Raw genomic sequence first — 26720 nt, 5'->3', positions numbered from 1 at the left:
TTTGGCACACGGAAACACTGTTTCTCAGTGGAACCCCAACAAACACTGATACAGAATGAAACCAAATTTCAGGGGGAAAACCAGGTTTCCCGTAGAAGGGAAGTCTTCATTCTTCACAGCTCTGGTTAAGGAAGCAAAAGATGTTAATCCAGCTTGTGCTTCATTAACCCAACCCATCTGCCACCTTCCAGTTTCAAAGAGCCTTTATTTTCTTAAGCCGAAACTATGATTATGAAATGAAGTAGTAAATTATTTGCTCAAGTAGAAGTTATTCTTGGTTAATTTTAGTAGCATCCCATTTCACTTGATGCTAACTTAAGCTTGTGCTCAGTTGAAATGCTAGGTTATTTAACCAACTGTGTAATTGTCATCATTTTATTCAGGCAAACATTTTGACCATATTGTTGCTCCTTTTCAATCAAATTCACCGTGATATAAATCTCCTTAGCAAGATGAAGGCCACCTAGCCTGAGCAATCAGATTTATTGGCAGCCATGCAAGGACTGTGAAGCAGGAAGAAGGGTATCGGAAGAATGGCTTGGGCCACAGAGAACCATTGCTTAAAATAGTTAGTAGGTTAGTACCTAACACAAAATCACCCAAATTCTGCAGGAATTACTATACTAGATCTGATTAGCAGTTCATCTCAGCCAATATTGTGTCTAACCAAAGGCAGGAATAGCAGGTTCAAACAAAAGAGAAAACAGACAATTACCAATTAGAGAAGAATAATTTTTAGTAAGTTTCTTTATTCCCACTTAGGAAGTAGATAATATGCCAAAGTATTATGATTTACAGTTCATCTTTTTTTAACTCTTGCCTCCTGTATGTTCTCATCCATACAAAAGTAAAATGCTTTTGCAAATACAGTAAATTCTTGGCCTTGAATATTTGTCACTTAGCCACAGATTCTAAACAAACCACCTTAAGAAAAATAATTTTATCACAGATTAAACAGATTAATTTTAATAGCACACAGGACTAATATGCACTGTATTTTGTATTCAAATCACAAATAATATGACTATAGCTATATGAGGCTTTGGGCAACGTGGTCTAGTGGAGGGTGTCCCTGCCCACAGCAGGGGGGTTGGAACTAGATGATCTTTGAGGTCCCTTCCAACCCAAACCATTCTATGATTCTATATATGCACCTTCACACATCATTGTCTTTTCTATACACTCTGTTATTATGCACCATTCTGAAAGTGCTGGTACCTCTGACAATAAACATGTTGCATTTTAATATAAAATTCGTATCTTTTTCTACCTAAGCAGTGAGCCAGTTTCAGTTCTTGCAGTTGGTTTCTGTCTCTAATAAATTGACAACTGTTTCAGGCTGTCCACTTACAAAGAACCTACATGCAGTTCTGCTTCTCTTAACACAACCAGAGTGAAGTAGCTGGACGTACTTTCTTTGCACACACCTCCATCTATTCCAGTAAACACTTCCAAATGCTACTTTTCTCCCTGTCATCATAACACTAATGCTTCCTGTATATCTTCAGGATTTTAGAAATATCTCCCTACATACTTAATGTGTTTCTTCTACTTTTGTAGTCTTGCATAGGTGTCTCAGACAGGATCTAGACCCCTACGTTTCTGTTTAGAGGCTAATCAAAATCATCTCTGATAATTTGGACTCCTAACCAACCTGTGACGACCAAGGCTTGTATTCTGACTAGTGACTCATTAGATTCAGATATCTGTTCCATAAAGGAACAAAATAAAGTGCAGTTTCTAAGTCCATCAGGCTAAATGTTTTTAAAATCAAATTCTATACTAGAAGCATATTTAATGGTAAGCAGTGAAAACATTTCTCTACTGAATAGCAGTTTTCTGTAAGGTAAAACTCTTTCAGTGGAAAAATGTAAACCCCACCATTTTTCTACTTTGAGCAGTTCTGTGTCTGAATCTAAAAGGCAGTAGTAAGAAGTCACAGAACTGAGATCTGAGAAAAAGGAGGAATAAGGACAGATAAGGAGAGAACAAAGTGAAGGGGAGCGTAAGATCTCTCTCATAGACTCTTGAATTGTTAATGTGTTAATGTATAAACAGCTTGATTTATGATGAATGGAATTTTGTCATTCTGATTAATTTTCTGCATTCATCCAGATCTAACTTAATTTTAAGTGTGTGATCCTGGCCTACAGTTTTGCTCTTTTTGTTATTTTAAATACTGTTTTCAGGTTCTAGGACATGTGCCATGGTGAATTGCCAATATGGATGTGAAGAAGTCAAAGGGGAGGTGCAGTGTCTTTGTCCATCAGGTGGCCTTCAATTGGGACCAAATGGAAGGACATGCATTGGTATGGTTAGAAAGCTCGCTCTCAGCTTCTTTTCTATAGGATCCCAAAACCCTAAAGATTCTGGGGAAAGGTTAAGAAGCAGTTAGCCCTCCTCAATGGCTTGAATAATGCTTCTTGTTACTCACAGTGTGATGTAAAGCTTGCACCCTTTTTTAAATAACTGTTCTTGTAATATGGGCCATGTAATTCTTTGGGCAAGTCCCATCCCCAGTAAATAATTTAATGTTTTGACATGATTTGGGGTCATTAACAGATTCAGTTTCTGCCTATTGCTATGAGGCCATTAAATACAATGCTTTCCCTTCAGGAAGCTGTCCTGCTGACATAAGGCGTTACAGGACTTGGGCATTGTGTTTGGATGGGGTTTTCTTTTATTGTGATGACCAGATGACCTCCAGAGGTCCCTTCCAACCTCAACCATTCTGTGAAAAAAATTTTTGCAACAAGCGCTATTTTCTAAAATGTCTTTAGCAACATACCTAATATGTGAAATCATCAATATTATTTTACATTCTTTCTGTCACAATGGTGCAAGTGCTTCAGATCATGAAGGGCAGCTTGGACATGATACGTTACAGGCAAAGAAGAATAATAGCAGCTAATCCCTTTCATATGCTGCTTACCAATACACACTGGTTGAATGATTTCTACAGCTTAAAGAATGTTTCAGATGTTGAGAGGTTTAACATTCAAAAATAAAAAAAAATTAATTTTAGCTCCAATGGCTAAAACAGTATTATATTTAATATTTCAAACAAAAGATTGAATATATCCATTGACCAAGAGACATTGCTGTGTAGAAGGACAGTTACTATATGAATTGTTCTCTTTAAGACACAACTAATACCGAGTCACATATGAAGATTGTATGGCCTGAGACTACTTTATCACTTTTAGGAGCTATCAAATAAACCCATATGGAAACTTGGCTCAACTTCCAAACTATGAAGACTCTAACATGAGAATGATATTTCTTTCTTTCAAATGAAATGAGTTTGTAATTGGAACTGTCCTGCTTTGAGTAATCAGCAAGGTTCTCGGACTACCACCAGTCACAGTTAACATTTGTTTAAATTATTTAAGAGCTATGTGAAGATGAACATTGTAGACATTTGTATTTAAATGTAATAGACCATGTAAGTGGTTCTCTTAAATCTCTTACTGAACTATTCAGACAATTATTTTTATTCTTTTGTATTGAGTTTATTTTTATTCACCTTGCCTCCTCAAATGGATTTGGAGGAATGCTGATACATATGAAAGAAGGTAAAATAGACAAAAAGGTATGTCAGTGGTTGGAAATAGCAGATCCCTTCTTTCTACATGACTTGTGGTATGTCATCAGTTCTCCATCTCTAAAATGAGATAGCATCTTCCTGCTGTATAGTATAATAGATGCTTAATATATTATAAGATACTCTAATAGTCTGCTATTACTCACAGAAACACTATAAACAGATCAGTATTTGAAGATCCCTGGCTATTAGTCTTAGCTTAATCCTCCTAAGAAGCTGCATTATTCCTGGACCGGCAGGGCAGCACATTGATCTGCTTCACTCTTCCTCTTCTACATGTGTGTAGGTGAAGGAAAAAAATAACAATTATAGGTCAAAATTTTAAATTAAACCTAAACCTGTTGTTTCTATGAGTACAGTGAGCCTTCAGAGTTCACTGTAGACATAACCTTCATGCTAGGGTTGGGTGCAGCAGGCTTGTCCTTTAGCTTGTGACAGACCCTGGTCCTGGCAGAGGCATGGGGAAATGAGAACCTGGAGAGATCTGGGAATGCCCTGGAGGCTAGGGAACAGAGGCCTCCATCAGAAATGTGTAGCATGGCCAGAAGGAGGGATTTTTGACTACAGGTTTGTTTAAATATTTTTCTGTTCTTGTCCACTTCCCTTCGGTCACCTCAGCACTGTGAAAGAATGGTAGAAATGGTAAAAAGACCGCCTGTGGTGTCCAGCAGCACTTCACAGCCGTTCTAAGCTGTAAAGGGCAAAGTCACTGCTATGTATTAAAATGGGTTATGGAAGAACAAGTGCTAAATATCATAATCCACACTATTTTTAATTTTACATTACAACAAAGCAAATCAAATTAGTAACATTTAATTACAATGGTTGTTGAATAATGTTCTTAGGCTTCTCCCATACCAAGCTTCCTCCTTCTCTCTCCAGAATGTCTGTCCCTGTCATCTACCTTGCTGGGCAGACCGCTCCAGTCTAGCCATTCTCTCCTCACTATGTCTTGACTTAGCCCAGCAAGGGGAGGTGCAGAGGTTCAGTAGAAGAGCTGCTGTTGCTTTCTGTTTCCTCTTTCTGGGACTTTCTCTTAAACTGTTCTCTGACATGTCCTTTCTTGGGAAAGTAAAGGAATTTGTGGAGTTTCTTCTGACCCTGGTCCTGACCTTAGGGCAAATCTTTGTCCGCAGTGAGGAGAATCCCCACTGCCAGTTACCCTAGCTTTTACCATGCCATATCTGAAAATCTTCCATAAAGTTACTTCACATTTTGCTGCTTCATTCATATGAGCACATGCAAAAGCTATCCCCAAGTGTGAAATTATAGGACTTACTAAACAACTTGTGATGGCCAAGACCAAACCACTCTCGTGCAAATCCCAGCTAGTTCTTGCTTTCCCATTTTACCTTCTCATGGATCTGACCAGCATCCCTTCTCTTACTCTAGACATAGATGAATGCTCCACTGGCAAAGCTGTCTGCTCTTACAACCGCAGGTGTGTCAACACCTTTGGAAGCTACTACTGCAAGTGCCAGCTTGGTTATGAACTGAAATACATCAGCGGCCGTTACGACTGTGTAGGTAAGATTTGGCCTATGAATTTTCCTTCTTCATTCTTTCTCATTCCCCCACTGTGCATTTTTCCTGTCATTGCCTGAAGCATGTTGGCCTAGTCTGGGAATACTGCCTCATAAATGGACAAAAGATGTCACACTAAGAATATTCTTGATGGCACTGTGAATTTTTCTCTGGGTTTTCTCTGTGGCCTTATGAAAAACCTAATCACTGGCACTTGCACTTTAAATTGCCCCATTGTACCAAGTCAAAATGTGCAAGGGCTTGTAGTAAGTTAGCAACAGCTGACTACAAAGAAGTGCTACTTCTAGTACAAGTTTAGTTAAAGAGCCATTTTTTGTGCTCTTGGCTTTCAACCTGTGATGAACAAGCAGTGCCACAATCTTTTTTCTTTTTTTTTGTGTTGGTAATGAGGAATGTCAGTCAAGTGCCTTCATGACTGTAAAAACAGTTGTTTGAATGGGCAATACAGAAATTTAAAAAAAAAAAAGAAAATAGGAGGTTTTAATTACTTTTCAGGTCTCTCTTGCATGCCTAAGTTTCTCCCAAATAAAAATAAGTACAGGCAAAAAGTTATCTTGACATGCTGAGGTGTTAAAACAGATGTCAAAACACCTTTACTCCTGTTTCAATCTATTAGCTGAATGGTGGAAGAACAGCAAAGTATGTTACTGCAGCAGCCACTGCAGCAGTATTGTTCAAGCAGTTGACTACATGAGGGCCTAGAAGGGTTGGAACTACTATAAGAAGTGCATCCAAAAGAGGGAATTCATTTGTTTTGTTTATATTTACTTGGTATTGGGAGTTAGGCATGGGAGGGAGATCATCAGGCAGGTTTTGGAGACTCAAGTTTGCATTTCCTGTTGTATGCAGACCCTGAGAGTCTTAAAGTGGAAAAAATACTTTTTCAGACAATATGCGTGCATAGGGAAAAAACTGGAGTAGTCGGGATTTTATCTGCAAACCTGAATCTCACTCTCAGATGTACCATATTTTTGAGTCAGTCTTCCTGCTACTTGTCTCCTAGCTGACTTACATTATGAGAAGACCTGTCCGCTGCTAAAATGAAGCAATCTGGATAAAACGCAAGTGGTGCAAAAATTTGCACACCAACTTGGCTCCCTCATGTGGGAGAAACCAGAAACATCTTTGTGATGTTGCAAAATAAGAGAAAAGAACAAAATCAGTTACTCTTGATGTCTGTACATTTTGCTGTCAGTTGAACATAGTCTTTTCTACTTAATTTTTCCTAATTATAGTTTTTTCATACAGCATCATATGTGTGCTGGAATGTTAGAGGTAGATAGAAGATCTCAACACCTTGGCATGCTCAGGGTTACTTTCCATTGCATTTCTTCTAGAGTGAATGAAAGAATGAGGAAGATTTGGTGAATTGTTTTTTAATTGATGTCACATATTCTCTTGGTGCCTTTTGCATTTTGTTAATAGAAGAGTGTGTACAACCTACAGTTTGAATCCTGTTCTTAGTCAGAAAATCACTGCGTTCATTTTGTCTTTACTGGGATGCTTTACATTTTCCATGGATGCATATGCCAGTAGTTGTGCAGTTGGAGCTGACGTTAAGCATTCTCTCCTAGTGTGAATTCTTCTACCTCCAATGGTCTCTGGACCATCTTGGTCTAACACTAGTGCTTACAATACCTGGAAACAGATGTCCGGCACAGACAGGCTGTCGTGAAGCTTGAGTTTCAATGCAGTTTTCACTGAGGCATTTATATCTTTCCCTAGATGTAAATGAATGTGTGACAAATACACACAGGTGTAACCTCCATGCAGACTGCCTCAACACCGAAGGATCCTTCAAGTGCAAATGTAAACAGGGCTACCGAGGAAGTGGATTCGATTGTGCTGGTGAGTACCATTGGATGACAGTGCTATATTGTTTTTATCCAATAATTGATGGCTATAAGGCATTTTCTAGGAAATGTCATGCTGAACAGTGCTGCAACCAACCATGCAAGACCTCTCCACAAAATAATACATTGATTGTACAAGTCATTGCATAGTTAATACAAGTATGATTTGTTCAAATTCATTTTGCCTGTGAGTCCCCAAGTCTCATAGTATCACTAGGAATTGCAGGTAGAACAGAGAAGAGGATTTGTCCTGCAGAAACAGAGAAAATAGCTTTAAAAAGTCTACATGTATTTTCCTTGAACTCCCACAGCTAGCTCCTCGGAGGGCTGTGCAGTCCCTTCCAGAAGAGTTTCAAGCTAGCTTATCAAAAAGTGAGAGGAAGGAGGAAAGCCGTGACTTCTGTGCTGAACTGTTTTCGCTTATAGTTTGCCTTTGTTTGTCTATTGAATTTTGAAGACCTCCTATAAAGATGTGATTGCCTGGTTCTAACTGAATATGACCCTCCAAAAAGAAAGAAATAAAGGCTGTTCTTGTCTTTATATTTAAAACAAATCTCTTTATGTAATACCTTTATTAAACCTGGCAGAGGTTTCTCCTGCAACATCATTAGAGATGTTTTCCTCAGGAGGACATCTGTGTCCCACTCAAACATTTTCAATAAAAGACATGTGAAAACATTGTTAAAAAGTTCTTGTTTATAGCAGATGAAGTCTACATAACACAGAAACCTTTTTTCCTGGGTCTTTTTGAAGTAATCCTTGATCAGATATGTATTATGATTATACTTCATGGTCACAGATGTTCTATGAGTCTATTATTCATGTTCCTACTCCCATTAAAATAGTAATCGAAACCTCCAATATTGCATCGATAAGTTAAATTTTCATTAAGTTTCTACTTTCAGTAAAAAAATGTTGACTTTTAACGAGAAAAACTAAACACACAGAAACCTGACTGGTGCTGAAAGGTTTCATTTGGACACAGATTGCCACAGCAGAGCTCTTTAGAAAGTTCTTCAAGCACAAATTCAATGTTACGAGCCAGTTTCCTCGCCAAACCACATCCCTGTGGTATGTCACTGCAGCTTACTGCGGCGGAAGGATGCAGTGGGGCTTGAGGTCTGACTATCAAAGCAAACTGACATGACACATCTTGATATGGTTCTGTTAATACAAAATGTACCACAGATGAAATGTTAAAGAAATACATCTCTGAGCAAAAAGTCTGGGTTGTTTGGGTTTTTTTTAATGAGAAGCTGAAAATGTCAAAGGAAAATCTCCTTTTGACCAAGTCTACATATAAAATATTCTTTCCTCAAGCAGAAGCAATTCAACAGGAATGCGTGCTTAAATATGAACAAAGGAAATATTTTAGCTTGTGGAGAGGCTATGACACATTTTTTAATGTTTAGTACTGTAAAAAAATCAGTGCTGAGGACAGATGATTTCTATCTTCTCACTGGTGTTTCTATTAAATTGTTTACTCTCTCTGTGCATACTTTCTCATGTCATATTTCCAGTTACTGAAGACCATTAGTTGTTTAGAAGAGGAAGGAGCCATGTATTCATAAACTTAGTAGAACACACTAAACAGAAAAGAGATTTAATACAAGAGATGATAGAGGAATAACACACAATAATGAGAGAAATCAGAGCCATAGGCAGAAGGTCAAAAGGCAAGGGTCTAGCTAGAAAGATGTATACAACAGTAGAGGGGGAAAAAATACAGAGATGGGAGGTAAAACCTGAAAAGCAGTGCTGCTAAAAAGAGACTGGTTTCTCTGGTGGTATTTCCCACCTTTTTTTTAAAGGGAAGAGGAGGAGGTTCTTTTAACCTGGAATGTTTCAATAGCTGATTTTTACTGCAATCCTCAAAAAAGTCTGATCAGTGTAACTGATGGGGGCAGGACATGCATTTTGCTATTGGAAAAAATGTTTTTTTTAGTGACACAAACACCAATTAGATGTGTCAGCCTACACTGAAACACTAAGCGTTCTCCGTGTCATATGGCAATTGTGGAAAAACTTTGGCTTTACTGAAGCCACAGGAAGTTTTGCTATTGGGTTTAATAGGATGAGAACACCATCCTGGCAATTTGAGAGCTGGAGGCTGTGGCTTCACATTTCTTTTGATGGCAGTGGCTGCAGCTCATGCAGCCCATCCCAGCTCCCAACAGATGGGCCTGGGGTTGTGCTACAGCTAGATGAAAGGCTTCTTAAATATGTCCTCAGTACTCCACATAATTATTCCCACAGTGTGGGAATCCCATTTTCACAGGGAAGCATTAATTCTTTATAGCAATTGTCTCTAGTATATAACAAAGTGGCTATCATGGCAGCAGTATTAGCTTTTTCTAACAAACAAAAAACATTCTAATATAAAGCTTAATTTTCAGAGTATGAAGTGAGAGTAACTAACATTGTTTACAATGAAATTTCTATGGCTACATCGCCTCATGCTACCAAATAACCTCATAAGTGAAGTAATGTAAAATTCACCTTTGCACAGAAGTTGGAGGAAATTCTTTCATTTAATTTGTATGTCAATATACTGACTTAGGAGAAAGCTGCTGAAATACCAGGCTGAAAACAGTGCTGCTTGTATGGGTACGACCTGTGATTGTTCAGAGACCCTTTTGCCATTCAACACTCCTATATGCATGAAGTGTTGGAGGCTGTTTCTACCACACATTTCATTTGAGAATCCATAGAGATGTGACCTTTCAAATGCTCCCTAAAAGGGTCCTAGCTATTTCCACATCTGACCTCTATCTTGCTGCAATCTGTTGCTGTTCTCAGGTTCATGTGTTTCCTGATTTCCTATTGTGCATTTAAAAAACCACATTTCCCTCACCACATGCTTCTATGTGTATTTCAGCTTCAATTTAAGAATAGAGTGTCACAAGGTTCCATAAGCAATTAGGATTCCTGGGGGAAAAATGAACCTATTTTTGACTCAGTTTTTTGGTAGGAAACTACAAAATAACAGGAAAAAGCAGTACTAACTTGAAGCCTACAACCTTCAGGCATCACTCTAAGGAGCTCAAGGATGTCACTCTTGTTATTGCCCAGCTGGAAGCAGAGGTTACTATTCTGCATTATGCTTTGCTGGATATCTAAAGGGAAATGCAAAGTCATGCCAACTCTCTCTGTGCCTCTCGTATTACTGATGTTCCTTTTTTGCTCGTAGGGTAACCTCTAAACCCTGTACATGATTTTGCTTTCTTATTAACTCGCCAGTCCTGAGAAAAGTTGGGTTTAACATAATAAAATTTCAAAGCTTAAAAAGCGATTCTGATCGTACCACTGGTGAGATGCTTACAGTTCAGTTGAGTATGGAGCCAAATACTGCTGTCATCCTTGAATGAATGAATAACACTTAGGCTTTTGACATCCCACATTTCCTACTGGAAGCATGGCTGGCTGGTGTACTCATGTATTAAGCATAGTCTGACATGATGAACTTGCCCTGATTTCTCAAAGCATCCTTCCCTAAATAAGATGGTAAGAATTTTAGAAATGAAACAGGATAGGAATATATATTGGTAGATGAGGTGGGTTGACCCTGGCTGGAGGCCAGGTGCCCACCAGAGCCGCTCTATCACTCCCCTCATTCCCTAGACAGGGGAGAAAAAGTACAACAAAAAGCTTGTGGGTCGAGATAAGGACAGGGAGAGATCACTCACTAATTATCGTCACGAGCAAAACAGACCGAACTTAGAGAGGGAAGTCATCTAATTTATTACTAGGCAAAACAGAGTAGAGGAATGAGAAAATAAAATCAACTCTTAAAACACTTCCCCCCACCCCTCCCATCTTCCCGGGCTCAACTTCACTCCCGGCTTCAACCTCCACCCCCCTCAGCGGCACAGGGAGACGGGGAATGGGGGTTACGGTCAGTTCATCTCACGGTGTTTCTGCCGCTTCTTCATCCTCAGGGGGAGGACTCCTCTCATCGTTCCCCTGCTCCAGCATGGAGTCCCTCTCACGGGGTGCAGACCTTCAGGAGCAAACTGCTCCAGCGTGGGGTCCCCCATGGGGTCACAAGTCCTGCCAGCAAACCTGCCCTGGCGTGGGCTCCCCTCTTCACGGGTCCACCGGTCTGGCCTGGAACTTGCTCCAGCGTGGGCTTCCCACGGGCCACAGCCTCCTTCGGGTGCCTCCACCTGCTCCGGCGTGGGGTCCTCCACGGGCTGCAGGTGGAATCTCTACACCCCCTCATCCTTCCTCCATGGGCTGCAGGGGGACAGCCTGCTTCACCATGGCCTTCACCATGGGCTGCAGGGGGATCTCTGCTCCGGCGCCTGGAGCACCTCCTCCCCCTCCATCTGCACTGACCTTGGTGTCTGCAGAGTTTCTTACATCTTCTCACTCCTCTCTCCGGCTGCAAAAGCTCTCTCTCTCTCTAAGTGTTTTTCTTCTTCTTAAATATGTTATCCCAGAGGCGCTGATTGGCTTGGCCTTGGCCAGCAGCAGGTCCGTCTTGGAGCCGGCTGGCATTGGCTCTATCAGACACAGGGGAAGCTTCTAGCAGCTTCTCACAGAAGCCACCCCTGTAGCCCCCCCGCTACCAAAACCTTGCCACGCAAACCCAACACAGTAGATGATATTCCATGGTGCTTAAAAGAGAATAATAGTCTAGAATCTGTGTTTTAACCTATCTATGAAAGCTTTCAGACTCTCTTAAGATGATCTAAAAGAGGTTGAGAACTTTTAGAATGATTTCTGAAACTATGTCCTGCTAATCTAATCTTTACTCGCATCTATAGCCTCCCCCTTAAGGTAGTAAATAGTTGTCTGTATGCCTTATCCCCTCTCCAACTTTTATATAGAGAAGCTACAAAGGAAGCTACAAAAGGATTTGTAAGCCAATCTCCTAGGATTGTCTCTCACCATGTTTTTAAATATATTCCTAGGTGTGAAGGTGGAAGCAGTGCGGTCTCTTCTTGCAGCCCCCTTATGTTCAGAGCCCCAGCCAGCACCAGCTACGGTCACAGGGTGTGTGGGAGGAAAACGGATCACTGTCTGTCCCTCTCCTGTATCATCCCCTGAGTACTTCCCTTTACACAATGCAGCACAGAGACAAGGGGATGACATCTGCTCTCTCTATATTTTTTACAACTCAACATTCACAACTTGGTCATTAGACATCCTACACCAAGCCGTTTCTGTGGTCTTATAATCTTGTACAGCAACTCATGACAGAAAAGATTTACTTTTAGCCCTCAGTCTCCATTTGCCTTTGTTTTTCCACCTCTCGCTTTAATTCTCTCTAATGCAAAGAAATAAAATACCTCTGAAAGCTGAGATATTTTCATACTAGGGCAATAAAAACAAACTGTATAAGAGCAGGAGGCATTAATCTACATGCTTCCTGATGGAAGATACATAAAGAAAAACTGGGATGAAATGCACTACATTTCATTTCACTTTCCAAAATTCTCTATGCAATCACATGGACGGATAAATGCACAAATGTTTGTGAGCAACACCTGTGCGTTTATTTATGTGTCTTGGGGCGAAGCGTACTGAAAAATCACTGCCTCAGCTGTAGCACCCCAGATTCTCAGAGGAGGTGAGCTGTTCATTCAGGCATATCCACAGGCAGTGGATTCAACAGAACAGACTGAGTTTAAGGGGGTGTATCCTTACACTGGATTATTCCTCCTGCAATTTAAGGGTAGACATAAAAAGCCTTAAATCCGCACCTCCGGCTACTCTAAAGCTGAACGTAGATTAGAAGGATACTAGTGATACATCCTAAAATATGCTTGGTGTCTAGTCCCTCTTTGTCCCCATGGGCATGCAGATTTTCATATTGCAGCAGCAAACTGGAGTCTCCAAGCGTGTGGGAATTTATACACTTTCACTGCCCTATTTTTGTCACTCCTGACAGTTGATTTTCCGCACTGCTTAGTTTTGCGCATACAAGGAGATTGGTTTTCTGACACCACAGAGGTTATTATGTTGAGCTGTAAGAATTTTTCATTTCACTAGGAAGACTTCAAAGCAGAAACTAAAAGCAGATGTTCAGGTTTGCTGAGCAGTCAGTCCTGGCTTGAAAATCTCCATAGCCTCTTTATTAACAGCCTGAAGTTTCTTGTTACTGATTGTCAAGAGGAAATTTGTTTGCAATGAAGCTTTCCTGTTAATTTTTATTGCTGCATTGAGTTTAGACCCAGAGAACCTTACATCCTTCATGACATCATCCTCCAGAGGAAAGGCTCACTTAGTGGAGTATTAGTAAAGAGTTTACTTGCAAGTATCTGACAAGCAAAGATACAAGTTTTATCCAAAAGGAAAGAATAACAAAATCCTCAATTTTTATTTATTTTTTTATTGGCATCCGTTTACTTTATACCTCCAACTGCAGCCTCAAAAATCCTGAATGCTCCGGTACACCAAGAGAGTCCGATTCTGTTCCTGGGATACTAAATAGCATGCAGTTGCATTTACCATAAATGAAATGTGACAAATTCACAGTGATAGGATTGTGTTTTCAGGGAGTGAATATAAAATCAGGGAACTGTCCTCTTTTCCTACTAGACTATGGTTCTATTTTATTAGCTGGTGTTTTTTCTTCTGCTATGCTTCTATGAAAAGAAACACACAAAAAAAGTACTACCCAAGGTTACAAGTCCAGTCCATCTGTCTGAAAATACTACTATGAATTTTTTATTATTACAAAGTGAGGAGCAAAATAGGAACATATTCTTGCCCTGATAATGCAATCACTAGACAGCAAAAGTAGAGGGAAATAAAAATAGCTGATTTCTTCCACCATTTGCAATCCAAAAAGGCTGTAGGAACTGCAGCATCAATACTGATCAAGAATCAATGATGGGAAGCAGTATATAAGGCTGTTCATTGGTGGAGATAGTCTCCATCAATGGAGGAGCTTTTGTACAGCACTCTGGAACTGTTCGGCTCTCGTTATTTCCTAGGTACTTCACGTAAAGGACTCAAACTGCAGAAGGCTGTCAGTAGCTTTTGACATGGTCATGCTATCCTGCTTACCAGTCCTTCTTCCTCACCCACACAGATTCAGGCTGTGGCCAGCACTAGAGGGCTGAGTATATAATTGCATACTGACTGGTCATGTCACAACAGTCACGAAATCCTGAGCTGATTCCAAAGCCTCATTTTCTCAAGGCTCAAAGTCCATTGCCTGGATGTTAAACCCCAAGGACACTCTCCGCCTCAGTAGCCCTGGTACTCTGACAGGTAGGGACTTGGTTAACTCTAGTGGAATCCTTAGGGTGAGGTGGGATCATCTCATAAACTAGAACTCCTCAGATTTGTGTCTTCTCTAAAACTTGCATATTTGTCACACAAACCATTCCAGACCTAGTTTTGCACAGTGGTGTTCCTCGACTGATGTTGCCGCACACCTGCAGTACTGCCATAATTTCTCCTTTGTATTTGCTTTGTACTGTACACATACCTCGAACAAACTGACCCGAAGTAGTCCTGGCTTTAACCCTCAGTTATCATCTGGCCATCAGCACAAAGAGCCATCAGTCTTTGTCAGATGGCAGAAGAGTACGCCTGGAAGGGACTAAAAAAGATCAGTCAGTTCTTTTGCTCTGAGGCAGATCATATCCAGCATATTAATGACAGATGGTAGCCTAACAATTTTTTGAAACTTCTAGTGACGCAGTTCAAATAAGCTAAGTGGCTTGCTCCTGTGTTTTACTGTCCAAGGATAGTAAGCAAGTTTTTCATAATATGTAACTAAAATCTCTCCTCATTTCATATAAACTGATAATTTTCCTATCTTAAGAGAACATGGAGAAAGCTGGCCAACATACTGTCTCAAAAGAGCCCTGTGTGCTGCTACTGGATCCCACCACTGGTGAAAAATTAATCCTGCCTCCCCACATCCCTAGAAATGCAACCTCAAATGAGTTCCTATGAAACATGTCCCTCATTCAAGCATCCAAACATAGTTTGATGATCGTAGAAAGAGAAAAATAGAATTTTAAAAGACATAAAAGGCTTGTGTCTTGAAACTCAATACATTGACAAGGAAGGCATGATTTGAAAATCGGGGCTGCCATGTAAATGTAAAAATGTCCTTTTACCAATTAATGTTTTGAAGCTTTTGCCTGGATATAGAGGATATTTGACTTCATTATACTTCATAATAGGGAAAACCCCAAATGCAGATTTTTTCCTTTTGTTTTACAGATTTGAACAATCTTGACTGACTTTTATCCCCCTCTTAAGTTTTTCACTTCTGGCAGCCTTTGTATTTCTAAGCAGAATCCAAAGTTGCAAGATACTACAAGGCTGGTTATCCTTTTAGTATTTTGTAGCCAAGAGGAATCATAAAATAGTAAAAATCTCGGGAAATTTTACATTTATGTTCTAGTCCACCTTGGAATTGCAAGAAGATAATAATTAGGCATTCTTGGATGCCTCTCTGAATTTTTGGGGTTTACTCCTTAGGACTAAATATCCCTTACGGCTAAATGAAATGTGACAGAGAAGCTTGATGTATCTCCTCTCAAAATATGTTCCATTTTAGTGGCTTTTAGCCTGTCATGCAAGGAAAGTTAGGTCAGAGAAGTTCACAAAAGATAGCTAATAAAAATACTCATTGCTAGTGGGCTGACATTTGTTATGCAGGGAATCACACCTTGATGGACACTTTTTAGTAGTCCACAAATAGAAGAAAGAATGATTTTTAAATTTTTCTTTTACAGAATCTCCAGTGCAAAAATAATTATCGTAAGGGGCTCTACAGCCTGTGTTACACAGGAGTCCAAATGAGGTTACAACAGAGGTTTCGCTTTGGTCTTTTCATTGCAACTCAGAGGGCTGCCTGTACAACCAGAGCTAAATGCATGCGTATTCAGTTCTGTGCAGAGCCTAACTTATGTCTCATAGTAGGGAATTTGGCTGTATGGGTCTCTGTGCATTGTAAAGGACACAATAGTGCCATTTATAAATGTTGTCATTGCTGAATGATTCCTTAGAGGAATATTTAATATTTTCTTCTTGGTTCTAGTTATCCCTGAAAAGTTAGTGAAGGAAATGGCAAGAATCCCTGGAACAGCTAAGGACACAATTAAGAAACTTCTTGCACATAAAAACAGTGTGAAAAAGCATGAAACAATCAAGAATGTGATCCCAGAACCAGCCGTGACACCATCTTCTAAGACCCACTTGCAGTTATTGGACTATGAAGGTGGTATTGATCTTGGTGGGAGCTACAGTGAGGAAGAGAAAGAAACTGAAGCTACTCCAGAAGAGAAGGCAGAAGAGTCAGATGAAGAGGATAAGGAAGCTTTTGAGAATCAAATTGACTATGAGCGAAGCCTTAGAGGAGATGTCTTTTGTAAGTTTCTTCATTTTTAAAAAAATCTAGTTTAAATGTAAAATTATATATAAACACTAACAAAATCATCACAAAACATTACAGCCATTTAATCAGAATTTACTTGTAGAAAATGAAAAGCTAACATACCTACTGGTGAGACTAAAGGTACTGGAATCTTCCTTTTAGGGGAATCTGCAGTCAATGTGATCACAGAGGGAGTGCACCATCCTGACCGGCGCTCCACAGGCTGTGCTTTCAGAGCAGCTTAGACATAGCACATAGCTTCTCCCCATTTTCTTAGCAGAAGGCCCAGCAAAACAAGATAGTGTGCTGCTTCATTATGAATAAGACAATAATTAGCTTTGATTCATGATAGGCATACTCATCATCCTAAGTAGTGTGCATTGTTCAGAGGAAAAACATAGACTTTGGTGTCCTTGTGTTTCAAATAATATAGACCATATAATAGGCACGACTGTTGTTCATGTCATTGCCAACAGAAAAATAATGATGTGAATCACAGAGAGGTTTTTTATCCCTTTTGTTTAAATGTGGGAGTTTATCTGAATGGACACTCTCCAATTTAAAGCGTTTGATGGTATTTGAGCAGGAGTCTTGCTTAATTTCTGACATTAGTCATTTATCAGGAAGATTGACATAGGTTTCCTCAGTCTGCTTTCAGGTGTTTTCTTCCAACTATCATCTGGTATGCTATGCAATTTCTTTCCATGTTCTTTAAGGTTTTCAAAAGCATTTTAATTGGCTTTTAGTACATCTGTCTCAGTCAAACATTCTTCAAGGTAGTGGCAAAAACATGTAATATGAAAAATACACCCTACTAACAGTTTATTCATGATACTTTCTCTTTTCCAAAGTATAGAAAAACAATAAATACTATCCCACAGTAATTAAAATTATGCACCATATTTCATAGTGATAAAATGAACACAATTGAAGTTTAAGTTAGCATTCAAATTGTTGTTATTTGATTTGAAAAGACACATAAGTATAATTTTTTTTAAAGGAAAGATCATTTTAAAATCCTCTGGAAAAATGGTCTGTAATAGTGCTACTGTAAGAAAGCCAAGAAAAAAATGTGATTATTCACCTAAATACATTTGAGAATACAAGCTTTTTTGCCAAAGGCATACTTCTAGAACTGCTTTTTTTTCGGTTTTCAGTGGTAATTGGTCTATTTCAGTTCAGGCTAAGGATATAGACTAATATTGCTTCCCCAAATCATGCTAGCAAGCTGATAAACAGAGTGAAGTCGGGTCTTTGTTCACCAGCCTCCTCCCTTCCTGCAAATGTTAACAGTGAGTGCTTATGGCATATTTCAAGTTCACTGACAATACCAAACTGGGGAGGGTGACCCGTACGCTTAAGTGCTGCGCTGCAATTAAGGGGGACCTAGCCAGGCTGTGGAAATGGGCTGGCAGGAACGTAATGAAGTTCAACAAAAGCAAATGCAAAGGGAGAGAAAAGCCTCGTGCAACATTACAGACATGAGTTGACTGCTTAGGAAGAAGCTTTGCAGAAAAAGGGAGGTGATTCTTCCCCTCTGTTTGGCACTTGTGAGAGCACATCTGAGGTGCTGTGTCCAGTTTTGGGCTCTCCATTGCAAGACAGATGAGGACATACTGGCATGAGTCTAGTAGTGCTCCACCAAGGTCAGGGGCCTGAAGAACATGGTACATGAGGAGAGGCTGAGAGCAACTCTTTTTTCAGCCTTAAGAGGAGAAGGCTAAGGGGAGATCTTGTAGCTGTCTTCAGCTGTCTAATGGAAGGTTATATAGGGAAGGCACAGGCAGAGTCTTCTTGAAAATGTACAGCCTCTGTTCTCTCACAAGAAGCAATAAACCCCAGGTCTTCTGATGGCCAATCTCATACTTTTACACTTAGAGAATTCTGTTCCACACACACTTCCACTGAAATACTATCCTAAAGAAGGACTCTTCCCAATCATGCTAATTGATCCAAAGCTGGCCATAATTTTGCAGAAAGTATGGAGAAAGTGAGCAGAAGACAGTTGCGATATATATGGTGACTTTTGTTAAGACTAGGTTCTCAGATGCTCAAGCTTCTTCTCGAAGGTAAGTCGATGGGAAGCTTGCATGTGCCAAAAGACTAGTGCGAATTGACCAGCACTAGTAATACCAGATGTGTTCAGCTAAATGTGGTTAGACTGGGCAGGACTCAAAAAGATTGACTCATTAACTGCAAAATGCTAGTGGAACCTGAAAGGCTATTTACCCTCAGCAGGAGTGTGCTTCCTCGTAGTTGTGATTTCTGTTGGGACAAAAAACTTTTCTTTCCAAACAGAATTGCAGGGGCATACTACTAATAGGTTCTGTTAACAGTTATCTTAAATAATAAATTAAATATTTATAAGTAATACTGTTATTAGTTATAGATACATTTATTCAAAATTCTGTGCCATAAAGGACTGTGGGCTTTTCTGCTTCCTCAATTGTGAGGCAAGGCAGCCTGTTAGAAAAAAAAATAAAATCATGCAAGTCAGTCCTCCTATCCCTTTCTGCCTTTCCGCGATGGATGGATTGAGGGAGGTAGCTCAGACATATCAACAGGTTTCTTCTGTAACCTGCTTGGACAGGTCGGGAAGGGTTGCCAGAAATAGTGCCCTTATAGTACGGTCACCATATTTTTTGGAAAAAAAGGCCATAGGGCTCTGGTCTCTATGCCTGGTGATACAAGGGGAACATGCTCTCCTGTACTGGGCTACGTGACCTGATGCAACTGCTGTTGAGTACTCGGTGCTACGCTATTTGGAATGCATTCATTTCTCAGCTTTCAGTTTCAGTGAGAGCACACAGGGAAAATCCTTTGTCCATAGGAAAAGTCAAATAATATACAAGAGATTTTTGTCATGATGTTTGGTGAGATTCTTTTTCAAGGACTTTCTCGACCAAACGAGGACATTTGAACACCATACACCCAGGCTAGGCAGAGACTACTTGTTTCTACAAAATTGCCACTACAACTGACAGCAGTCACAATGAATAGTATTGTTTGAAAATATTAAAGCACTGTGTTTTATCTGTAGTTTTGTCTATACTGTCTTTGTTCCAGTCACATTTGACTGGAATTTTCCATTATTAATATAAGGGATTTTTATGCTGAACATGCTAGAGAGATTTTATTTTGCCAGGGGATACTGACAGAAGGTTGGTGTGCGTCTTGCTACAGGGATACTAGTATGCCCAAGATGTAGTTTCATTAAGTATGTGAACTCTGCATTATTTATGGCTTTCTTGTTTGATACCAGCTATGTATAGGACTTAAGGTATTGTGCCATTTGCATTTTTCTTTCAGGATGGGTTGCATATGTTAACTGTGTTTCCTTTCCTTTTAAATTTACATATCCTATACTTGATCCTTGTTACTATAAAAATTCAGTCATGATTTAGGCACTTAATTGCTTGAACATTTGGCTTTAAAAACACTTTCATTTTTAATGATTTTGAATGATCCTTTGGAGTACATGATTAGCGCAAATTTACAGCTCGTAAAATTACTCATGGGTTTTTTCCCCCTCTGCTGATATCGATTCAGCAGTGATTCCTTTACTACCACATTAAGTTCCTCCATATAATCCCCTCAAGTATTCACATAGCATCTGCCTTTTGTATTATTAATAATGGTATTGTTTATCTTCTAGGAAGAGTAGTTAATCAGAAAAAATGGACAGGTCACACTTTTCAGAGATCCTAATTATTTTTACATTTATGTATTATTTTATCATAGTAGTTTTACTACATAATAAATATATAGTGAGCCATGGAAAAATACTGTAGGGAAAAAAGGAATTATTATATGGAGACTGAAATTATTAAAATAGGCCAACTATCAAAATACAGGACCTTCATGAAAACTACTACTCACAGGTATTTTTAAAAGCACAGTAGTTAAAGATAGCAAAGCAAAGGCCCCAACATTCAAGAAATGTCAAAATTAAGGTCATCTGTGATAACTTAAATTTTTCTTCTTATATTTTAATACCTTATGATACAGCCTGCAATTACTTTAAATGAGTATTTTCCATAGGATCCTTACCTTGTTCAGTGTGAAGGAAGAACCTGTCCTGCTGTACGAGGTGCAGTTTAATAAACAGGACTCTGACCTACTGATGGCAAAAATTGCAGATGTATAGAAAATGAGAGTAAACCAAAGTATTGGAAAGCTCCTCACTGTATGAGAAATGTCCTTTCTGCATATGGAGGAAGACACAGAGAGGTGGACCAAAGTGCTTCTTTATATAAGCAATGACTGTACAGATGCTACACTCAAACTAGAGGTGAACTTCCAGCGCACAACCTTAATTCTGTCATTTTCTAACATTTCGGTGCTTTTCGTGTACCATTCATAATCCAGAATGGTATTGCCAACTGCAACTAAATTCCATATTCTGTACTTTACCAGTTTATGAAACTCAGATCGTGCTTAAACCATTCCCATAGTATTGTGTAGCCAGCTATGTTAATTACAGAGCCCCTTCCTTTGATAGCACCAAGAACGATAAAGAGCTTTTGGGTTTCTGGTTTCTTTGGCAATACTAAAAGTGGACTGTTCCTCTTACAGGTTCTAGACTCTTAATTCTGAACAAGAGCACTCTCTTAGTTAGTCAGCATGTTTGCTCTTCCTCTTATTCTTTTCTGATAATTAGACCACTGTGTGAGTGAATAATGCTCAGACCACAGCTCAGTCCACAGCTATAGATAAAAGGCTCAAAAGATGTCAGACATCTGGCAAAAGTAATTCTTTCAGAGGAGGATGTGGTAGCAGAGATGTGGCATACTCCTTTGAGTCTGACATAGTGATATACCATATATATAGGAAACTAGTCTTCTTTTTACTGCCTCTTACACTCTGCTTGTTTTTTTTAGAGTGCCCACTCTGGTTTTCTGGGGAGGGTTTATGGGCTTTGAACATCAGAGAGCAGTGTTAGAAAGACAGTGAGCACCATTTTTGTGAGAGTTCCCACATCCTGCAGTTTCAGGCACTTTAGAATTCTACGTATTAGAATTACCAACGGTGAGTTACTTTTCCCAAATTTTGTGTGTTATTTTTACATTTAGACTAACTACACTACCTAGGCAAAACCAGGCACAGGCATTTTACAGGGGAGAGAAAAATCAGCCAGCCATAACAAGAAATAAAAATATACCACATTGCCCACAACTAGCACGCTTAAATACACGGGTACTTATATTCTGCTATATATCTGTTCTTCCAGTATAGCTGCCTCAGCAAGAGCTCAGTGTGATGCCACAGATGATTAATAAGAAATACAGTCCCACTAACAGGAAAAAAAAGGAATTAAAGCTTTAAGGATAGCACATGCATTACTGCAGACAAATAGAAAATTACTTCCAAGCTATAAACCAAGCCCTATTTTTTCAGACAAAAAAGTCATTTCCAAATGCACTATAAGTAATTTTTTATACAGCACTTGGCAAAGCAGAGAGGTGAAACCAAGTGCACATACAGGAAAATCTATGTGTTTTCCGTAAGCTCCTCTAGCACCACAGAATCACTTACCAGTTGCTTACGAGTGCCTTTGTACTGTTTCTGAAGGGTGCCCATAAAACAGTGCTCCACAGACCTATTCTACTGAGCTTGTTGGGAGTTTGGCTTCTTTTTTTTTACTTTTTTTTTTTCTTTCACTTTGAACCTTTTAATACTGCAGTTTAGACAAAGCAGTGCTTTTCCAGATGTGCTCCTGAACCTTCCTATTGCTTTCATGATCTCATTGGCCCTTATTTGACTTGTAGACTGACTTGAGGGTCTATCTACGTGGTACTACGTGTCCTGGAAACATTCAAGGTCCAGTTGGATGGGGCTCTGAGCAACTTGATCTACTTGAAGATGCCCCTGCTCATTGCAGGGGGGTTGGACTAGGTGATCTTTGAAGGTCTCTTCCAACCCAAACCATTCCATGATTCTATGATTCTACTTTCCAGGCGGAGCTGAGCTCACTCCAGTTGTGCTCCAAGCCAGCCAGGTGCAAGCCAGCTCCAAACAAGAAGTCAGTCAGAGCTGGCGCAACTGGCAGACGAGTGCTAACAAACCTGTTTGACAGGCGGAGTGAACTGGTGCCTGCCTGCACTTCTAGGAGGACACTGCTGTGCTCTGTATGAAAGGATATGCTTGAACCTAACTAGCTCTTTTGCTCTTTTAGTGGCAGTCTGTTATCTTTCTTTACTGAGCAATCTAAAGGTCCCCTGACAGGGGGGATGGCTAGGAGGTGGCTTTCAAAACTCATCTATTTGATTATGCGCACTGCTTCCTGGAAGCCTGGTGTTTTTTAAAGTGTAATTCTAGTTTCACGTATAAATTTGTTTCTAAATTCCCTTCATGGCAGTCTATTTAGGCACGTGTGTACTAGATCAATGTCTCGATGCTTCTTTTCAACACTGCTTTCTCATTTTCTGAGGTTATTGCTAAGGAGTGTTTCCATGATTGCAGACATCCTCAGTAGTTTCAGAGTTGGTTTATGTGAGTCCCGTTGTTTTTTATGGAAGTAGTTTTAGCTAGATAGAGTTGGCTGAGACTGTTCTATTTTGCAGAAAGTCTCTTTCCTTGCTGCAGTTCCTGATGTGTAATACAATTGACAAACTGCATCTAACATGGCTCAAAGAGATTCCTCCTCCTCAGAACCAGGGCAATACTCAGATATATGTCGCAGATTGCAACACTGAATTTCTTGCAAATGCAAGAACCTGTGTCAGCAACAAGGTGGCTGTTCTCAGAACCAGAACGTCACCAATTTACTTATGCTCAGCTCTTTACAGACATTCATAGACACAGCTCCTATGGAATTGGTGGTAGGTAGTTACATAGGTACCTCTGAAGACCTGGGCATTAGTTCTCTCTGCCACTAGTTCCTGCTCATAAGATCAACCCATCTTACCTCATAAGAGTATTATGATTACATCTTGTGTGGCACCATGATACAAAGGGTTTTATATGTAGAGATTATGTAGTAGCTGTTGCTGCAGATAAGTAGATGGGTACAGAAGGAAGGATGGACTCTGGTGTGCCTGAAGTGGGATGTATGTGAGCTTTTGTTGGTGAGAGTATGTTCTTAGGGAACATGAGACGAGGCATGCCTTTCTGCAAGCACCACTTGACAGCAGAAGAGCTGAGAAGAGCCATGCTGAGTCCTGCCTAGTACTTAGGAGGGGTTAAACTTTGCATCCTGGCTATGTCCAATGAAACCTTTCTGTAAGCTGAAACTTACAGTTTCTCATAATACACAGGTGATATCTTCCAGTAAGTAGAGAACCTGAGTGTAGTGCCAGACACTGAAAACAAAAATAGATTTGGATACAAAATTTGGCTCTTTTTATGTGCATGACAGTTCTTCACTTGAAGCATCTGTAGCACACAGCTACACCTGCATGTATATCCCTCAAGTGAATTCAAGTGTAATTCAATAACTCAATGAATAAATCATTCTGGCAGCTGTTGTCTTCTGTTAAATCACTCCACTCTTTCCAGAACTGATCATATTTTAATAGCTCTCTTCATTTTGGCAAGCGTTTTCACAGCCTGAGCCTCTTTCACTAGGTATGAGGCCAAGTTTATGGCATGACAGTAAACTTAACACTTAATCTCTGTGTGCCTGTTCCTAAATGTGTACATGTAGACATATATTAATTTGGAGAAAGATATATTAATCCTTGCCTTAAGTAAGAATATTATCCAGGTGATTTAAGCAATGGTCCGGGTGAGGGGAAGGCTGCAAGGGCAACAAGAGAGGACACGCTCCTGGCAGTTCATCAGAAAGCTCGTAAGATTGCATGAGTCTCCTTTCTCGGCTCAATTCAGCACCTCTGGAAGTGCCTCCAGGGCCTCTTCATTAGCGTGTGTTTTCTCTGGTGTACATGCAGGGCAATTTTTGACAGTTTTGAAGGAGAAGAAAGGTTAAGTAGATGGCATAGTCTTTATGGTGCTAGGAGGCTCTGGATTGCAGTGGGTTGTAAGTATATGCTTAAAATTGAGTATGTGCTTACGACTGTGAGTATGTTAAAGTATTTCAGTGGAAAGCCCTAGCTCACTGGAACTCATGGGAACAAACTGCGCACTGAACAAATGTGCATGCATGTGAAAGTAATGACTTTTAAAATATTTGGCATTTGCGACTTTCTAACAGCATCTATGATACAATGTGGAGTAGGGAAAAGTAACTGCCGTTTCCATAGCCCCTATCATCTGGCACTGTCGAGGAAGCCTGAGCTTTTCTTAGCACTGCTGCCCATGTGGTGTGGCTGAAAAGTGAACTTCAGTCTGTCAGGCTTTTCACTAACACCTTCTGTAAGCAATAATCCAAAGGAGCCTCCCTCCCTCCTCTTCTAAAATGGCACATTTAAGCTCCTCCTGTTTTCATAGGTGTATATGTATATGCCATAGATATCATCTGCCTATGTGTTTGCAAAGGATAGAATCCTCTGCCAGTGAAAGCAGATCTTCCCTTGTCTCCTGTATGATTAGTTACTTACACAGGTTCTGCACAAAGAAGTTGAGACTATAATTATTTTTAATGAATGCACTTCTCTATTAATCACTGAAAATAGTACAAAAGAAGCTAATCACAGAACTTTAAAAATAGAGTATTTTAGAGTATTACTTCAAATAAATAAGAGTTTTCAACAAGCTTCTGTGGCTTTGTAGTTCATCAGACAGGAGAGGTTTTGCTTTGGTCTCTGAGGCTGCTGCTGAAAAATAGTGCTTCTTGAGTAACTACCTCCTTTAGGCTAGTATCAGGTGGCCAAGAAGGCCAACAGCATCCTGGCTTGTATCAGGAATAGTGTGGCCAGCAGGACTAGGGAAGTGATTGTGCCTCTTTACTCAGCTCTGGTGAGGCCACACCTCGAGTACTGTGTTCAGTTTTGGGCCCCTCACTACAAGAAGGACTTTGAGGTGCTGGAGCGTGTCCAGAGAAGGGCAACGAAGCTGGTGAAGGGTCTGGAGCACAAGTCTGATGAGGAGCGGCTGAGGGAACTGGGGTTGTTCAGTCTGGAGAAAAGGAGGCTGAGGGGAGACCTTATTGCTCTCTACAACTCCCTGAAAGGAGGTTGTAGCCAGGTGGGTGTTGGTCTCTTCTCCCAAGTAACAAGCGATAGGACAAGAGGAAGTGGCCTCAAGTTGTGCCAGGGAGGTTTAGATTAGATATTAGGAAAAATTTCTTCACTGAAAGAGTGGTCAGGCATTGGAACCAGCTGCCCAGAGAGGTGGTGGAGTCACCATCCCTGGAGGTGTTCAAAAAATGTGTAGACATGGCACCTCGGGACATAGTTTAGTAAGCATGGTGGTGTTGGGCTGACAGTTGGACTTGATGATCCTAGAGGTCTTTTCCAACCTTAATGATTCTATGATTCTATGATTCTATTCTATGATTTCTATCTTCGAGAGGGCACCTAACATTCATTGACTGTGCTGCTGTACCCACTCTTCCAGTTTGGTACAAGACATGTCAACCAGTTTTTACAAAAGAACTTGTTTGGGGGTTTCCACCAGGTCTGGTTATCAAAGCATCAGGCTGTGCTTGTCAGTTGTTGCAGGGAGGGTGAGAAAGAGGTAGGGCAGTTGCTGCACCCTTCCTTCCCAACAGACAGCAGAGCTGATCAGGTTTGCAGGAGAACATGTACCCCAGCAGAGAGTACAGCTTCAGAAAAATAATTTCCTGGGGTACAGCAGTACCAGCTATCACTTACCTGAAGCTGTGGGCCTTTGATGTTTATGGCTTTCACAAAGTCTCTGACATTACCCATTTTTTGAGGCTGCTGTTGGCAAAGTGCTGCCAAGCTGTTGAGTCGTTGTCTTTGTTGTCTGGTAGAGTTCAGGTACTTCAATCATTAGTTGAAGTTTTGTAGCAAGAAAGCAGATCACCGTGCCAAAGAAAGATCATGTTCAATGTCTTATGACCCTGTGAATCTCGTTGCTCCGTTGCCCACAGCTTAGAAGGCACAGTGCTGTGGAAAACAGCAAGTTAAATTTTAAAATTCAGAGTTAGCAGCTAACTGGGGTTAGGAATGTGAGTTTGGTGGTGGAGTGGAAAACACATACATTGAGTTATTTAAATAAATGATGGCAACTGGTATACAAGAATAAAGTTCCATTTTCTGTTCCCGTGATGACTCAGCACTTGACAAGTTGTTTTCCCTAGTTCCCAAGGTGAAAGAAGCAGCTGCCTTCGGCCCTGTCCTGGCACAGAGGAAAGTTCCAGTGTTGAGACCAGAGCAAGAAGGTAGATTATTTTTATTCTACAGTATTTATTTTCCTGCATATTGCATGTTTTCATGACAACCTATATTAGCCAAGCCAGAACCAGTTTAAAAGCCTTTCACATAAAACAAAAGTTTGGTGAGTG

General features: G+C 40.1%; 1 protein-coding gene across 2 annotated transcripts in view; it reads left to right on the top strand.

Annotated features, from left to right (window-relative positions):
* Window positions 1-26720, top strand: part of EGFL6 (EGF like domain multiple 6) — a 44680-nt gene that overhangs the window by 12632 nt on the left and 5328 nt on the right. Inside the window, exons 5-9 of one of the 2 annotated variants that reach the window (XM_054834655.1) lie at window positions 2190-2309; window positions 4997-5131; window positions 6875-6997; window positions 16016-16345; window positions 26517-26597. In XM_054834655.1, the coding sequence (XP_054690630.1) occupies window positions 2190-2309; window positions 4997-5131; window positions 6875-6997; window positions 16016-16345; window positions 26517-26597 (789 nt within the window). The remainder of the gene's footprint in view (window positions 1-2189; window positions 2310-4996; window positions 5132-6874; window positions 6998-16015; window positions 16346-26516; window positions 26598-26720) is intronic. The other variant, XM_054834665.1, reaches the window with a different exon arrangement.

Source organism: Grus americana, chromosome 1 (assembly GCF_028858705.1).
Source record: "Grus americana isolate bGruAme1 chromosome 1, bGruAme1.mat, whole genome shotgun sequence".
Classification (NCBI taxonomy): domain Eukaryota; kingdom Metazoa; phylum Chordata; class Aves; order Gruiformes; family Gruidae; genus Grus; species Grus americana.
This window is presented reverse-complemented; position numbering and strand designations above follow the sequence as displayed.